General features: G+C 37.3%; 1 protein-coding gene across 8 annotated transcripts in view; it reads left to right on the forward strand.

Annotated features, from left to right (window-relative positions):
* Positions 1-18,392, forward strand: part of LOC124414593 (septin-7) — a 35,096-nt gene that overhangs the window by 13,330 nt on the left and 3,374 nt on the right. For 3 of the 8 annotated variants that reach the window (XM_046895631.1, XM_046895623.1, XM_046895615.1), the window contains 10 exons: positions 11,125-11,506; positions 12,566-12,773; positions 12,905-13,157; positions 13,275-13,464; positions 13,584-13,749; positions 14,265-14,306; positions 14,830-14,965; positions 15,166-15,329; positions 16,776-16,796; positions 17,463-18,114. In XM_046895631.1, the coding sequence (XP_046751587.1) occupies positions 11,125-11,506; positions 12,566-12,773; positions 12,905-13,157; positions 13,275-13,464; positions 13,584-13,749; positions 14,265-14,306; positions 14,830-14,965; positions 15,166-15,329; positions 16,776-16,796; positions 17,463-17,622 (1,722 nt within the window). In that variant the 3' untranslated portion in view covers positions 17,623-18,114. Of the gene's footprint in view, positions 1-306; positions 731-11,124; positions 11,507-12,565; positions 12,774-12,904; positions 13,158-13,274; positions 13,465-13,583; positions 13,750-14,264; positions 14,307-14,829; positions 14,966-15,165; positions 15,330-16,775; positions 16,797-17,462; positions 18,115-18,392 lie in introns of those variants that run through there. The other 5 variants (XM_046895573.1, XM_046895581.1, XM_046895589.1 and 2 more) reach the window with 5 other exon arrangements.

The following is an 18,392-nucleotide window of genomic DNA, read 5'->3' on the forward strand; positions in this document are numbered from 1 at the left end:
TATTCCTAACAACAACTCTCGCTGTTGTTGATTCCAGTTGTTAATGAGAAACCGCGTCGTAGTGAATATTCGACAATTCTGTTTAACCCCCAAACTTACGTTACAAACTGCAGTGGACACTTTGAGGTTGAAGAAGAACCAACGTCCGGTGATTAATAACGCGATAAGATTTGGAATATTCATCGATTGTAACAATCGGAAAAGGGACGAGCGGATAAACCCAAAGCCGTGAGAGCAGCAGCAGCAGCTACTAGGGTCGAAACCGTAAAAGTTCGGAGTAGCACGAATCGAGAGGAACGAACATAGCGCGGTGAAGACGTGACTAAAAGAAAAAGAAGAAGAAGAAGAGAAAGATAAGATGTCGGTGGAGAACCAAAACGGCACCGCGACTGCTGTCCCGTTGCAAACGAATGGGATAAAATCATCGATAACGAGCATATCGACTACCTCGTCGGCGGTCGCCTCGGTCGGCGGCCGCACGATACCGAACAATTCGTCCTACCTCTACAGCACGAGTTCGGTACTGAATCGCGAAAAAAACCGTCAAGCACCGCCCACCTTGCCAAAGTACACGTCGAGCTTCAATGCCGGGACTAACGGCAATGCCGAAAGACTTGCCAGGGAACGAGAGTCCGGCGGCAGCTACCGGCTAGCCAGTTTGGACAGACTGGCCCTCAGACAAAGGATATTGGAGGGCGAGGGGAAGCCCAACGGCGACGCCGCATCGACGGTAAGGATTTTGATAATCGGATGCGGCCACGCATGCACACACCGTCCTTGGACCCCGATCGGAATAACTTTGTCTCATCGAGTATTGTTTTCTTGTCCATTCTTTGGTACGGCAAGAGAGGTATCTTGGGTTGATGTCTCCGATTTGATTTCTTTTGAAATATGTTATCATAGTAGACTTGAAACTAAGCGATAAGTGTTTTCTTCTTTTTTATCTGCCATTGAACACCTTAGGGGGGTGAAACTGCGCTCCAATGTAAGGCATGTCAAGGGGCGATTTGGCAGGTTTTTGAAACTTATAGTTTTTAGTTCGCGTTACGAGAAAAATTTCTCCAATTGGATTGGTTCAAAACTGTTATGTTCTTGGGGGTGAAACTGTCAAATCGAACCTTGATATGGCTTACTTTGGAGAGCGGTTTCATCCCCTTAAAGTGCTTAATGGTAGACTAAAAAAAATACGTGTCGCTTAGTTTTTAGTCTACATAAGAGACATCGAATCGGAAGAAAACGAAATGATGAACCGATTTTAAACTTTTGCTTTTCGTCGTACTTCCGAGAAAATTTCTCGTACTATAAATATTTCTTCAATCGTACGTTAGGTTCCTCGGGTCAGGTTAGGTTCTACGTAAATATAAGTGTAGTTGGAAAACACTATTACTAGGTAAATCGACTTTGAACTATGAAGATAAACAGTTCTAGAAGCCGTATTTTCTTAGACCACAAAGTACCTTTTCACGGATAGACAGATTTCGAATTGTAGTCATGCCGAATATTCTCTACGTTGGTATGACGATAGTAAATTTTTGGGAGTCATTGTTATTTAGAAACTTCGGTATTGTCTGAATTGTACGTTACTCTGCGAGCATTGCGACAAAGCAAAATATTACACCACCAGATACTCGTATTACTGCAAACTCAACTAGTTCAGTGATTCTAAAAACTTCTTGCGGTATAGTGTTGTTCTCGCAGTTTGCTACCTCACAAGGTTGAAGATAGTAGATAGTTGCCTTATCGCAACGAAACATTCGGAAACAAAACACATTTTCTTATTTCTAGAGTGATTGTCAAGAACTTTAGATTGAAAAAAATTAAAATTCCGAATCTTCAAAACGACACCGAGACACCCGTTGGATTCCACTGGTAGTAAATGTACGTTTCCCATGCATCATCATCATCATCATCATCATCATCGTGCATCGCATGCACACGACGAACGGAATGATTGCTTACTTGCTTGCGTGCATGCGGCGGCGACCGACGTATTATATGTATGGAATCGTGTGTATACATTGCCTGCCGCCGTGGCGGCTATGAGGACTATGAGTCATCTAGCGCAACTGTGTATCTTTCTATCGTCCGTGACGCAGAGACCGGCGGGGGGGGCGGGGGGGGATGAGGGTGCGGGACAGACCCTTGCTAACGAAAAAGTAAAGCCTCCCCCCCTCCCCCTCCCGCCGCCGGGGTCCTCGCTTGCTGTTCTACCGCCCCCGGCGCGCGGCGTTACGTTTCTTCTTCCCTGCGTGTACGAGAACGTATAACGTCGCACTGCACGCGCAAGGGTTCACCCTGTAGGGTCCGTCGGTGCCGCCTTTCCTGCCTGCCTGCCTGCCTGCCGGCCTGCCTGCGTGCCTCCTAGCTTGACATCGGCCATGTGTTTTGGGCAGGAGTTCTCATTCTTCTCATGCCCGAGTTATCGTACAACAACATAGCTGTATGTTATATGTATTATCAGAATCTTCCACGTTAGAATGTGAATCATATTATTTTCTTCTGCTGGCAGGTTAAGGTTTGAAAAAAAATTTGAATATGAACAACAATAATAACGATAATAATAATAATAATTGGAATGACGAAACAGTCCAATGTACGATACACGGTTATACTGTGTTCTGTTGATGTTAGTGCAGCTTGCAGACTGCAGCGGCATAAATGCAGCGTAACTAATTAGGCGAAGGTGGGCCAGACTTGTGTATATATATATATATATATATACACATGCACATGCACGTGTCGTAATATGGACATTTTTGACGACCGAACGGTGATAGGAACTAATCGAATCCATGCATTATTATGTTACGTACGTGTATCGCTTTTTTTTGGAATATTGTTACGAGGAACAGAATAATACAAGTGTTTGCAGAGTTGATACACGACGTATACTTTATTAATACGCGAAGTGAAAAGATGTTTTCTTATTATTTATTTACTTATTTATTTTTTTATACACGGATAAAAATTATCCACTTGCAAAAAAAACTGGTCGGGAGAAATTTTTCATTCGTAATGTTGTCCACCATAATGTTTGGACAGAAATTATTATTTTTTATCTATATTATAAATGTAATTTATAATCAAATTTAAAGTGTGCTTTGATTTCATTCGAAGAGTTTACTGTATATATGTGTAATATAATCGTTTGATAAAGTGCGAGATAAAGTGGAAAAGTACGCAGGACTTTGACTGTACATATAATAAATATATATACATTGGCGTGCGTTAAAAAAGTTGGGTTATAGCTTACGGCCGATAAGTTTGTCATATCGTTCGGTCTAACTGTGGTAACAAAAAATAGTATGAAGGAAAATATGAGGAAAATAATAATGAGGAGAAAAAGAAAAGTTTTGGGAAGACGCAAGACGCTCTGGATGTGAGATCCAGTGAAAGGGGCCTTGTCGACTCTCCGGCAATGGTTTCCCCGTATCGTGTATCAAGTATAACGCAACCTCGTATGCACTGTACTTACATCGACTTACATACAGTACGCATCTGTCTATATGTAACAACCCAGCATCTTTATGTATGTACTCCACATTATACGGTCACAAGCGTGAAAGCGGAGGACGAGTTGTTGTCCAATCCACGAAAAGTATGCAATTTACTGCAGATTATTATCATCATTATTATTATTAAAACAAATTAAACAACTTTTCTAACAATTAAGATAATTGTTTTTCTTTTGTTTATTCGGTGAAAAAATTTCGTACGTTTCGTCTTGACAAGTATGAAGTATGAATATTCTTTCTGGTCCCCCATATATAACCGTTATAATAATCCAACTGGCTTTGTGAAAACTACTTGATTATGGCGAAAGTATGTGCAACGGAAGAAGGGGTTTGAGCTCTGTTAGCCCGCGGGGAACAACCTTTGCGTTCCTGTCATATTGGGAACTTGACTACAGGCGCCTAAACTAGGTTACAGGGTCTCCTTCCTTTTCCTCCACCCTCTCCTCCGCGATCTTGAAACCTCCCCTTCATCATCCGCGCTGATTCATACATATGGTGAGGAAGGGCGTGAAGGGGGGGGGGGGGCTCTACGCGAATTAAAGCTCCTTGTACTGAAATTAATAAAAAGTAACGACAAATGAGCGTAATTCTAAATAAATTGTTTATTCTCACGGTGCATTTATTTCTATTTGAATTTTTTCACGTAGTCGTGCGTGTATGGTGTATCATATACGCGAGTAATACGACTCTACGCAGTCATGGTGGCCGACCATCGCTGCTACCATCGTGCATGAACGCTTCTCACTATCGATTGCCATGCGGCGTCTCCCAACTCTGCGCGGTAACTGGAATTATTGTAGAAATTGAGAAAATATATAGGCAAAAAAATTTTGGAGAGTCCTCGAAAGAACGGCAGCTGTTCGACATTGCAAAAAGTAATTTCAACTTATACGGGCGAAAAGCGATTCTGCCAAAGTAATAAATACTTAATTATTATAATATATTATTATTAGATATTTTCGATTGATTGTAGATTCTTCTCGTTATTCACTAGTTTATTTTAAATATCGGTTTATCAAGTCTATTCAAATTCTTCACTTTATTTTTCAAATGGTAATGGTATACATATTGTATACATATAGTATATTCATTACCTACACGAATATTGGCATGAAAGAATTTAGTGATCTTGAATTGTAGTTTGAATTATTTCATCATTTTGTGTTTCAATTTAAATCAACTCGCGCGTTGCTCCGTAAATTTCGATTTCTTATTCTTGGATGGTATGTATGGTTGCCTGTGCAGGGAACGGAGAAGAAATTGTTTGAAAAACCTGTTTAAAGTTTGTTGTTTTCTTTCGTTGCCAATCATCTTTTCTTTTACCACGTTTTAATATACATAATTATTAAGATTTTCGAAGTACATATCGCGCCTTGTTAATAATCCTAAAATGCATGTTTAACACGCGTTCTTTGTTTCGACCAAATATACACCATGCAATGCTGGTCCATCTCAACTTTGTATAATCAACAAGCCGCGGAGTATTGGACGAATGAATTTATACGCGTGAAAGCCATTAGGCTGAACAAACAGAAAGATTCTCGCTTCTGTTTAACGTCTGCATTATTCACAACGATTTCTTCTTTTTTTTTTCACGAACCTCGTTCTCCGCACTGCAATTATAACGTTATGACATTGTTTGACATCATAACTCTGGTCGTGTATATACATATATTACGAATATATACAACTTGTAAACAAAGAAAACAACAGGCGTGTAAAATAAAGTGGAAATAACGAACGCGATTTCCGAAATGAACACAGAAATCGGTGCGTTCATTTTTACTTAGTGCATTGAACCGCGGGAATTGACATCTAATCTTGAAACACTGCTGCTGTTATTATAATAAACGGATCGCGAATGTTTTTCGATGCGGTGCAACGCCTCGCTCGCTCGCTCGCTCTCTTTATCTTTTTTTAATCTCTCATGATAAGTATCTTCACGAGTTATCGGAAATCGCTGCACGACGTGTCCGTGCGGACACTAAACTCACGATTTTTTATTCAAATATTATTACTCGGATAAAGCTAATCTCGACATTTTTCCCCTCCTTTTGTTCTCTCTAAATCTAGCAGCAAAGCGTCATCGTGTCGAGGAAATATCATTTGATAATAGATAATTGAAAAAAAAAGAAAAGAAAAGAAATGCGAAACCACGCGTTTATATTTTAAATCCATACTGCAGTATCTACTCAAGATAACCGAATTTTTAATACGATGACTACATATACTATACATATAATAAGAGTTTGCCTGCTGATCTATCGTGCTGATTTCAGTCACGTCAAATTGTATAATACAAGAATTTTCCATTCCCTGATTTGAATATTTGACGTAACAAATCTATTTAAGGAGTGTGTAATAATAATATAGTAGAGAGATCAATACAAAACGGTTTTTGCGGTGTTGCCTGTAAGTTGGACAGTCCATATATGTATACGTATGTTCCTTATAACCGGTAACAAATGAATTCTTTATTATCATACTATTCGGATTTTTTATTTTTATTTTTGTTTTTGCCGTTTCGGTACAACGCATTATAGAATTACGATACTATAGTATAAAGTTGGATAGATCCAGCCAACGTGAGGGTCTAATAAAAGTCCACCTCATAATGCATGGTGTAATTCTTGCGGGGATGTAAAACATGCGATTACTTTACATTTTCATTATCAATTTATATTAAAATATATATTATCGATTGTTATACTTTGGGTAATTATTTAGACAGGATTTTTTCATGGTTTTAAAATGGGAGTCGATTTTTCTTTCTTCCTTCTTTCTTTCTTTCTTTCTTGCATTCGAAAATGCTGCACCCATTCTCCGACGCTCGACGACGGTGGTTAGTCATTAAAGTTGCTGTCTTACTTCTCGACATGAGGGAAATGATATATACAAGGAGGGAACGAAGAGCCAAGAGGACGGAGACGACGACGACGACGACGACGACGACGACGAGGAGGAGGACGCCTTGGTGGCGGCGTCTAGGTCAATACTCTCGCGTGCGCAGATCTCGGGGTCTCGACTTATTCTATACTACACAATAAGGGACTTCTCGGAACGAATCGCATGAGCGCAAACTACCGCCACGACGACCACCGTCGGTATAATCCATCGACTATCGAGGAACACAGGAGATCCAGTGTCAATGCAGGCGCACAGATATTCGAGGGAAGTCATATCACGAGCAAGCGGAAAAATTAACAGAGAAAGAGGAATCCGTAAAACGGAACTCGACAGAACGTCGATGGCGATATTTTACACATCTACACACACACATTAAAGACTTACGATTAGTTTTAGTCTATAATTATCGCAGGTTAACCCTTTGAGTCACACATTATTTTACTGAGTCGAATTTTATTACAAGATGGTATTCGATGGTTTTTGAAGTCGCTGATTACGAATCTGAAATCAGATATAAAAAATTTAAAATGGCGGATCCAATATGGTGGACGAAAATTTCAAATTTGAACGAATACGGTTTAAAAAGTCTATGCAGGGGTTCTCAGGGTCGCTGATTGGATTCGCCGTACTCAATTTTCAAGATTTGATTTCAGATTTGTAATCAGTAACTTCAATAACTCACGGACAGAGTTTTTTCTCCGGATTTGATCGAATTTCAAATTTTCGTCGGCCATATTGGACCCGCCATTTCTTCTCCGAAATGAATTATATATTCAATTTTCACGGTTTTTTTTTCAATCAATTTGTTTCTAACAGTAATAATTACTCTCAAGTATTGAAAACCTGTTAGTTTTGTATCAGAAATAGTAAAAAACCGCAAAGATATATGTTGAAAAGTTCTCTAAATATACAAAAAATTGATATAAAACAGGTGGTGAGAATATTTACCAATATGATTCAAAGCTTTAATTAGTGGCTTTCCTTACACAGTATACCGTAGTACAGTCGCTTGCGGATGAAATTGTCTTGTTGCCTGAATCACAAAGGTGTCTCATGACTTCCGGAAATTGTATACACCTGTATATAGTAGGTATAACACATGATATCGTGAATGATCGATGAAACGATATCCATACATGTAGAGATATCCAATTGGTCATCAATTATGCATGGCTTAATACCTATACCTATACAACTTATATGAGTATAGAAATTATTTAACTCTCTTACATATACATAGATTCGATATTCTTTCTTTTTTTTCTATGAAATATATACCTACTTTTGCTGAATTCTCGTTTGTACTTGCAAACGTGCAGTTTATCTCAAAGAATCCTGCTATCGGAAAACAAGATAGTCGTGCCTGTACAGTATATATATACAATATATATGTATATATCATATAACACAAAGATCGTCCACTCTAATCATTGTTATTACTATAAATGTTATTGTTATTGCAATCGTTCGACGCGGTCTGCTTTAGAACTCAGTCGGTTTGTGTTCTTGTTCTCTGACGATTAAGATTATCCTTACAATTGTAGTTGTGTATACAATATTTAGATATTATATATGTGTCTACCTATGTGCAATCTACTAAACGTAGCCGTCGTAAACCTGGTTATATGGATATTAATCGAGAATATAGTGTAACTTTGTTTAGCATGCTGTGTATAGAAAAGGAGAACTGCCGATGTGTGACACATACTGTAAACAGTACAGTGACAAATTGATATGGAAAATTGCATGGCAAATCACACGCTTCTTTATTATTATTATAGTTAATGTTGTTGTTATTATTTTTATCATCATTATTATAGACTGTCTTGTTAATACGTCTTGTGCAAACTCACGTGCAGGCGCGCGCGCGCATGCAGAACAAATGCCATAATAGGAGTTATTCTGAGGAAACAGAGTGTCTCAAGGGAACTATCTTTTTTTCTTATTCGCAACGTTCAATTTATAGAACTTTGATTATGATTAGTTTAAGCCTTATACGAGTTTCACGGTGGACGAAGGCGAAGTAGAAAAAAAAAAAAATAAAAACTGATGTACGCAGTTTTCTTTTTTTTTTTTTTTTTTTTTTTATGTAGTGTAGCGTATAAATTTTTTTAAACCGAGATTGCAGAGGAAATTTGATACTGTAGGATAATATAACATTTACACAAATATCATACACTATAACGTGCATTCATTGTGTATGTACATTATATGTAACACGTGTGATCTAAAAGATTTTAACCGGTCAAATATCTAAATTATCACTCATCATTTCCAAATTATCATTATACGTAATTATTCATTTAGTATATTATATATAAATGCATCTTTAAAACTAAACTAACTGTTTATTAAACTTATTTAACACATATTATCAACGATGTAATTTACACTCTGGGATAGAAGAGCGACGAAATAACGTGGGCAGATAATATATATCGTTGTAAATACGTAGTATTTACTTGTATATATCTATAGCTACGTACTGCAATCTGGTGTTGCACTATTCGTTACAGAGTAAGAAATAAAAGCGGTGACACACGAAGGAGAATATATATGTACTCTATACGTGAACAGAGTCACATAACCACGTGGTGTAGTATGTACCCAACCGGAGCCATAATAGCTGCAGCAGTTGACTGACTACTCTTGGATGCAGCTCTGCTTGTATACCGGGTGATTTTTTGCAAATGCACACAAGTTGCCGTAAGATGATTGTTCCAGTTATTATATCGACCTTGTCCCAATTATTTAACTTTTTCGGTTGTATCTGTTTGATCCTTGGTTCTAAAATTAAGAAAATATCAATTCGTAGTGTCTAAACTTCTAGCAATTGGATTTAGTCATCGAGAAATTCACGATTTATAATTTTGGGGGAAAGAAGGTTCAATAATTGGGTCTAAATTTGTCCAATAATTGGTACACTCACGTTAGTATATAAAGTGAGGAACTCCAATCATCGAGATGAATATGCAAGCTTGGGTCTTCGCACAGAGTTACCCGGTATAACTTCTCCGGACTTATTATGGGACCGGCTATGGATCTTTCTTATACCATATATATGATATGGATATGCGCGTAGAGGGCGGAGAACCATTCGAGTAACTCTCTCCCTTTAACTGCGACCCTTTTTTCATACAAGCTTCGATGGACCGGTTCCTCGACTTTGGAATACGATGTATGTACATATTGAACATACAGCGAAGTGGAAGTTATCATTTCGTGGTACCTCCTCACTTTGAAAGAGACTCGCAATCGGAGTGAAATTCTCGGAAGTTTTCCGCCCTTCTTGTTTGCTCGGTTTTTCTATTTCTCACTATACTCTCGTCGTCGCAGAACTGAAAGGTTAGATTGTAAATGTGGGAGAATTGGAAGAAATATTGAAAAGAGAATTGGAACCGAGACGGCGTTGTAGTGATTTTTAAAAGAAAATTGTGACTGTTGAAAGAATCCATCCACAAAAGAAAAAAAGGTACGACAATAGTCTTAAAAAAAAAAAAGAAATTGTGCGATCAGATAGAAAAAGTGGCTAATTGTTCTTCGCCGATAGAGAATTTGACGCTTCAGTGGATACAGTTCGAAGGTTGAAAGTGAACAAAGATGTTATTAAAAGGGACTAACCGACGGGAAGAACTTGAACGCGATTTTTATGAATGGTTCCAAAGACAATGAGATCGTGGCGTTTCAATTTTCGGACGAATCATTGTAGCGAAAGCATTCGTGCTGAATATCAAAGGTGTTAAAGATGGATTCCGAATTGATCGCAAACTGATTTTGAAGCGTTTGAAATATCCGCGAACAAGAATTTAAGGTGCAAAATTTTGAAATCGTGAAAATCCTGATTACACGTTCCTTTTGGTATTCGACAATCTACAATCAATCAAACGACTATTCTTTGCTCCGGTGGTGAAGTAGTACAGCATAATAAAAAGCAGAAAATTCGAGGTCAACCGTTTGCGCGTTTTAAAAGGTTTGAAGAGACGAACCGTTGTTTTTGTACGGAGCATTCCGTGCAGCCAACTCGAACAACGTTTGACCCTAACCGCGTTTCGGATCCTGATTCTTGTTTTTCCTACCATTGTGTCGCGACTCTATAAAAGAATATTTTCTACCTTTCAACTGAAGTGTGCTTGAGCCGAGTTACGCCGTGCTGGCAATACCAATTAGGCGAATGACATGGTTACTCGATTATTATTAATTAGGCTAATTAGATTATAGTTCATGCTATCGATTTACAGTTTTATGCTTGCAATTGTGTGCTGTGGTGGCATTTTTTATGGAAGCTTTAGTGACTTCGAAATTACTTATACCGATTGAAGTGATTGTCAAGTAGTATATGCATATATACGGTGTTGTTGCTGAGAGTGAAGTGAAAAATTACTTAAAAAGATACTTCGGTGAATTGAAAAAAAATCCGTACCGCTTTGTACGAAGTGGCATTAACAATGGATTTCGGAAATATTATGGTACCTATACCTATAACCCTCCAAAACTCTCTCTAATTTATTTCAGACAACGAAACGATGTCTTCCTCGAAGGCATATAATGCTTTAATTCGTAGATAATTTACTACAGTATTGAAAACCGAACATATATAATCCCAAACAACATCTCAATTCCACAGTCCTTGTGGTTCATATTTCATTTTTGCGTTGCGACCTTTATCATTGTAATTAAAAAGTTCTCGTCTTTCCTGCTTCAGATCCAGACGAAGCGCGAGCTGTTCTTCAAAGCGGACAGCGGCAGTCTCCCGTCTTCTCCGTCGGTCCCGCCGCCTCAACCTCCGACCGCCGCGGCTACCGGAACGACGTTGACGTCGAGCGTACCTCCAAGCGTAGCGCCTCCTTCAGCACCTACGAAAGCTCGGCTGCCGCAGACTAGCGTCACTCTGAACCAGAATGACTCCGAGGACAGCAACAAACGCGAGTCGGCTAATAACAGGTCGACCGACACCAAGGACTCGAGGTCCGCGCCGACGACTAAACCCAAGGAACTCGACGGCTACGTAGGATTCGCCAATCTTCCAAACCAAGTGTACCGGAAAGCCGTGAAAAAGGGATTCGACTTCACGCTTATGGTTGTCGGTAAGATTACAACGATTCCAGGGTTATTAATAATGTAGTTTTGAAATTAACATCGTCAGCTTGGACTACGATTGGAACTGACCACCAATTTTCCATAGTTTTCTACGGGTATCGAAGCGGACGTTTAAGTTATGTGTAATGTACCATTGCATTGGTACTATATGTAGAATGGACATTCCGAACGTGTCTTGCTAATGAATAACGCTTGTATGATTGAAATTGTGTACAATAGGTTTCGGAAAGTGTTTGAAGTATGTTGAAATGTGAAAGTTTGCAACAACGACTTTGATGGTGATAAAGGAATGTGGAATTCCATTTGTCGCGTGAATATTATAATAATATGTACTATATGCGAGGATATTCTCACTCGTAAGTTCTTTCATCTGCTGAACATGTGCGTCTCTCTGGCCAGCTGGATCTCTGAGTCCACTCTGATATATATATATATCAGTGGCTCTCAATTGTTTGCTTGTAAAACAATATTTTCCGAATTTTTGGTCCCTCAAAAGTTTAATCACTTATCGCAAAAGATGTTATTACTGTATCGAAGATGAAATTTCAGACTATTAATGCAGTCATGGTAGTAACTACAAAGATGCCATTCAACTTCTCAGTTGTAATACAGAAATCGACGAAAATGGATTAATTTACATAGTTGGTTGACCAATGTTGTTTTGTCGTATAAGTATGCTCTCAATTGGTCCTCTGTATTTTTCAACTAACGCATGAGACTGAAGTTATTAAGAAAATTAATGTACAAGTGTAATTATAAGATGCAGCTCAGCGCTGTTATATTTAGGTGCAAGACGCACCGAGTAGTCATTCCACCATAAATAGAATAATTGAAGCAGTTGCTCTGGTATCAAATGCACGGCTGCTGTTTGTCGTTCAAGGTCAAATAAGCTAAAAACTTGAGAGCGTGTCGTGAGAATTGCATTTCTTGAGCCCATACCTACGTGTTTGGTTTTTTAAGCATTTTTATTTCATTTAATAACATTGCATACATGCTAGACTGGAAACAAGTAGTGCAATAATTTTTTTCAATTTCTTCATGAACAGGTGAATCTGGTCTTGGGAAATCGACTCTCATAAACTCCATGTTCTTGGCTGATATATACAGTTCCGAGTACCCTGGTCCGAGTCTTCGAGTAAAAAAAACTGTCGCCGTTGAAACCAGCAAAGTTCTTCTCAAGGAAAACGGAGTAAACTTAACTCTGACCGTAGTGGATACTCCAGGATTTGGTGATGCCGTCGACAATAGTAATTGGTTAGTATGAATTTTGGCTCAGTTGGAATTCGACCCCTCCTTGTATTCTTCGTGGTTCATGTACTTTTAAGGAGAACGTAAAAGAAACCCTGAAAATTACATAACATTTATCTATAAATCTTTTGTTTCAGCTGGGTACCTGTCATCGAGTACATCGAGTCTAAGTACGAAGAATTTTTAAACGCCGAATCTCGCGTGACAAGAAAACAGATTGCAGATAGTCGAGTTCACTGCTGTCTCTACTTTGTGGCTCCATCCGGTCACGGATTAAAACCGTTGGATGTAGAATTTATGCAACGCTTACACGACAAAGTTAACATTATTCCAGTTATCGCGAAAGCAGATACGATGACACCAGATGAATGCGCACATTTCAAAAAACAAGTGAGTTAATTAATCAACTATGATCATTTAAACAAATTTCCACGTGCAACTCTTTAAGAAAAAATAAAAATAAATAAACACACAGGCAAAGCAATTAGCTAATGTTTGATTTCACAGATATTGAACGAGATCGCTCAGCACAAAATTAAAATTTACGAATTCCCAGAGGATGAGGAGGAGGAGGAAAGTAAATTACACAAAGTATTAAGGGATAGGGTACCGTTTGCTGTTGTTGGAGCAAATACTGTCGTTGAACAAGATGGTAAAAAGGTTCGAGGACGAAAGTATCCCTGGGGTGTTGCCGAAGGTACTTTTTCGTGTATCCATATATCATTTTTAGACAAACATTCAGCTCTTTGATGTTTTCCTTATATATTTTGTGGATTACTGAAATAAATTACATGATTTTCTGTCGATCCGTTGCAGTCGAGAACCTTGAACACTGTGACTTCATAGCGTTGCGAAATATGGTGATTCGAACGCATCTTCAGGACCTCAAAGATGTGACAAATAATGTTCACTATGAAAACTTTAGATGTCGAACCCTGGCTGGTCTTGGTGTTGATGGCAAACCGACGAGGATTTCAAACAAGTAAGTCTCATTTTGTTCATTAGAAATCAGAGGATAATCCTGAACTATCGCCATAAACACCAACACTCCTGGAAATGCTCGAGGAAAATCATGTCTTCTGTAATCACAAAAATCGTCTAAAAATCCTTCATCATTTGAATCGTGATCATCGTTTTTAAAATATGCCGTTGATGCTGTGGAAATATTTGAATGTCATACTGGCGCATTCAAATACATGAATTGTGGGTCTATTCATCGAAAGCCGTTCCAAATAACAAATGTGCAGATAAATCGTCTTCATTTTTGGAATTCACAACAACGATACCTGTTCTGTCTAGTTTTATTCCTAAGAGGTGAAGAAAAAAGCTTGTGCATGCAAACTCTAACTATAAATATACATGGTAGAAAGTAATTCCGTAGTTTGAACGAATGATTCAGGATTAAAAATATCGGAGGTGAATTCGTTTGAAATAGTTTCTTTGTTCTGTTATACGATTTCATTGACTAAATTTTAATGATGGTTTCTTATTGGTCAGTTTGTGCCCACAAGGAGTGATGAACAGTTTCATGACGGTGTGGTAAGTCCTTAACTAAGGCTCAAAATTATGTAATATGGTTTTGTGTGCACAAGTCTTAGTATCTTTACAACCCTAATTACGTACTAGTATACTGACATGATACCGTAATGTTAATTCCCGAAAATTTTCATTGGTACCGATTAATTGTCGATTCAAAGAAACAATTGTTCTTGTTTGTTTGTATTCAGGTTGACCACAGTTCTTTGTAATTATTAATTTCACCTTATCTCTTTCGAATAATGTTTATATTTTCTAGTATGTTTTTGTTCCCTCTGTCTTTTTTTTTTCTTTCATGTACCTGCAAAATATTTATATTATATATTATTCACACCGTATTCACATCATTACCACACCATGAGAACCTTTCAAAATTGATATTACTTTTTCACACATCATTTGATACTTTTACATTTTTGAGGGGTAGGTAATTATCATAAAGAAGACTGTACCGTGGGCCTCTTTGAATATTGACTCAATGCGGTGAACTAAGAAGCTTATTTCAGACTATGTTGCGGTTTTGTAGGAATCCTCTTGCTCAAATGGAGGAGGAAAAGCGAGAACATGACAACAAGATGAAAAAAATGGAAACTGAAATGGAACAGGTATTCGAGATGAAAGTCCGTGAAAAGAAACAAAAGCTCAAGGATTCTGAGACTGATGTGAGTTTTATTTTGAGATTTCATTCCTTTCGCTTTTAATACCAATTTATTCAAAACTCTGTTTCAATTGATCACAAATAAATCAATCAAGACCAAGATTCAACTGCCGCGTTTTATTCAGTTGTAATAACTGAATGAAACGAATTTAGAAATGAATAACATTCTTTGATAATAATTTATTTTTCTTCCGAAAAAAATAGCTACAGCGACGGCACGAGCAAATGCGACGTTCGTTAGAGCAGCAGGTGCGCGAACTTGAAGAGAAAAGACGAGCATTTGAGTCCGAAAAATTAACTTGGGAGCAACAGACTGGTCATAGCATCGAAGAGCTTCGCAGACGCAGTTTAGAGGCTAACTCCAAAGAGTAAGTACCTTTTCTATAGTATGTAATTGTTTATATCCATGTACATTTTGAATTTTCATATCGGATCAAAACTGTGTATATTCATGTAAAGATTTAACGCTTGACGTAGAAATTAAGTGGGAACGTCGAATTGCTGCATAGCGCTTTAGCTGAAAATACAAAACATAGTATACCGCGGAAACATTTGACTAAAAACTGTTTGATAATATTCTTATGTTGGACCGGACAATATTCGATGTAATTTCATGCTTTAGTTGTAAGTCGATTTTTGATTTTTCAATCGCATCTGTTACGAAAAGTATCATTATTGAGATTGAACTGAATTGTTTACGCCTCGGTGTTCATTTCATTATATGTAATTGCTTGAGCCTGTAATTATAAAAAATGTTATAAGCTTTCTTTAAATCATATTATTTTATATGGAGCTAGATAGAGTTATGCGCAAAGTCGATATATACTACTTATTTGCAGGAAATTGCTAATAAGTGGTAATTAACTTGTTTTCTCATACTGTTCTACATCACTTATTCATATTTATGTTCTAACAACGTTCGTTATTGTCCAACAAAGCCCTGATATAATGAACGATTCTTATAATGAATTTAGTTTGTGATAATTACTTGAAGGATTAATCCATGGAATTAGGATTAGTACCAGTAAGTGGCAGGCTGATGTGTGTTGTATAAATTGTGTCTTCATTAGTTTTGAGTATTTGTATCGAGTTTGCCATCAACTTGTTTATGTCCCGCAGTAAACGAAGCTCAATCAAATATTTGTTGCAGAATTTTGTTAAATAGAAAAAAGAAAAACAAGAAACAATCCCTGTGTAGAATATATTAATTCGCAATGAATTTTCAACAGTAAACTTTAGAGAAATGTACAAATGATCCTAACAAACTGAAACTTCAGTAAATACTTAGTAACAATCTATTTGTCCCTAGCGATCTAAACCAATCCCAATTGGCAGTTTATCTAATAATTTCTCAAAGATTAATATACGAGTCTTGTAAAGTTCGTAGGAAATGCCGTTGAGCGCTTGGTTACTCTACTAAATTTCACATATTTCGGGTCTTATAATTGTACGTATTGTTTAGATGTGCTTGAACCTTCATGTAATCCCGTGGATATTACAAACATAAAAATTGATATTTCAATACACATATTGCATAGCGTCGTGCCACTATTTTCAAAATTATAAAAATGACCTAGTCTTGAATTCCTTTTACGTTACGCTTTGTAATGATTTTTATACAATTTTTTATATTTTCACGTTGGCTACTTCATAGGCGAATAAAACTTTCAGTATATAACATAGAAAATTTTGATGGTTAGTATCTGTAGATTTTCAATTATTGAGATAGCGAAACATTGAATATCAAATAAATACTTTTCTTTTCATTTAACTCTATTTACTACTTGAAATATTTCTCTAAATGCATGCTGCAGTTATTTTTGGTTCCTCAAAAGGCAAGTTATATACAAATATTGGTTAAGTTGTTGTAGTGTATGAATGAAATTGAATATCTGAAACTGGGGAGGTACGATATTGAATTTTCGAACAATAACTGCTAACCTGCTAATACTGGCAAATATTCAACAGCGATGTAAGAGTAAGCGATAGTAATAAGCGCTGTCAAGCATCGATATAATACGCTATCGACGCATTCCCCAGAATAGATTTAGGGTCGAATGATTATCATACAAATCCATTTTTCTACAACATAAACATTCTTATTTTTGGGTCACCTCGCAAATGGAGGAGCTTGAAATTGTGAAGAAAATATTGTCCAGTATTTGGGTGAAAATCATTGTTGTTTCATGTAACCGGGACTATTAATGCCAGAGTAGTTATGTAAACGAATTGATACTGACAAGACAATCCCTATTTGATAAACTTCAAGTATTTGTAACAATATTTATGGAACATAATTTCATTAGTGGTGTCTTTTCACTTTTGCTATCCGCTACTTTCACAGAGGATGTGGCACTAGCGGGTGTTAGATTTGATGGTACGATCAGTTAAAATGGTGAGACGAGACGATTACTCTGGTGTTAACGGTATAGTTGAATCTAGAAACGCGCGCGCCTTGCTTGTGCTTGTGTGTATACGATGTCGGGGTGTCCCTGATTTAGGACGGGATCTGTATCTTCGGAAGGGTCTGGAGGCGGAGGGGGTACATTGAGAGGCTCCCGAGGAATAGGAAGTCTTCTACGCCGTCACACCAGTTTCAAATCACCTCAAGAGAGCCCTACACAGAATCACCTTGTCATACAGCATCCCGAACACCCCTGATCAGCCAAGTCATTTTCTAAGCTCTAGGGTTCTTTATACTATTCTGTAGATGGGAGACAGTGACAGTTTATCAGCTCAGATAATTTCTTTAATACTTTAACGTCAGGTCCAGACACAAATTGCCTTACATAATAGAATATAATGAAAAATTAACGTCGAGCAAATCGAAACTGAGCCTTGATGCCTTTAAATTAGATATTTCAAATTATAATTCGGGTATTAACTCAAAGCGCAGAAACCAAAAGTATAACGGGCCCGTCAAGATCGGTGATGGCAAATATTTAAGTCAATAGACTCCCACATACAGAGATATTATTAAATGTTAGAAATATTTTCTTCCTTCTTTATAAAAACAATTCCCTGTAGCAATACATATGTGTTGATATATCCGGAAAGTAATAGATTTGTTGAAGAGAAATCTAGAAGAAATGTTGACTAAAACAAGTGGAGTTGGAAGTATTAGAATCTCAATAACTATCTTACGATTAAATATGAAGCAATTTACATAATACTAACTTCAGATTCGAAATCAGCTAATGTCAATAGCCTTTTATATGTTGATATTTTGAACCAAACCAATGATATATAATTGTGATAAAATAATTAACCAGACGAAGCCAATTGCAACGGCGTTACTCTGGATGATAAAATAATTAACCAGACAAAGCTAATTGCAACGGCGTTACTCTGGAATTTTCATTATTATTTTTATTTTTTTGTTCCATTTAATATACCGATATTGTTATACCATAAATAGTTTAAACAGAGAT

This window comes from Diprion similis, chromosome 2 (genome assembly GCF_021155765.1).
Source record: "Diprion similis isolate iyDipSimi1 chromosome 2, iyDipSimi1.1, whole genome shotgun sequence".
Lineage (NCBI taxonomy): Eukaryota > Metazoa > Arthropoda > Insecta > Hymenoptera > Diprionidae > Diprion > Diprion similis.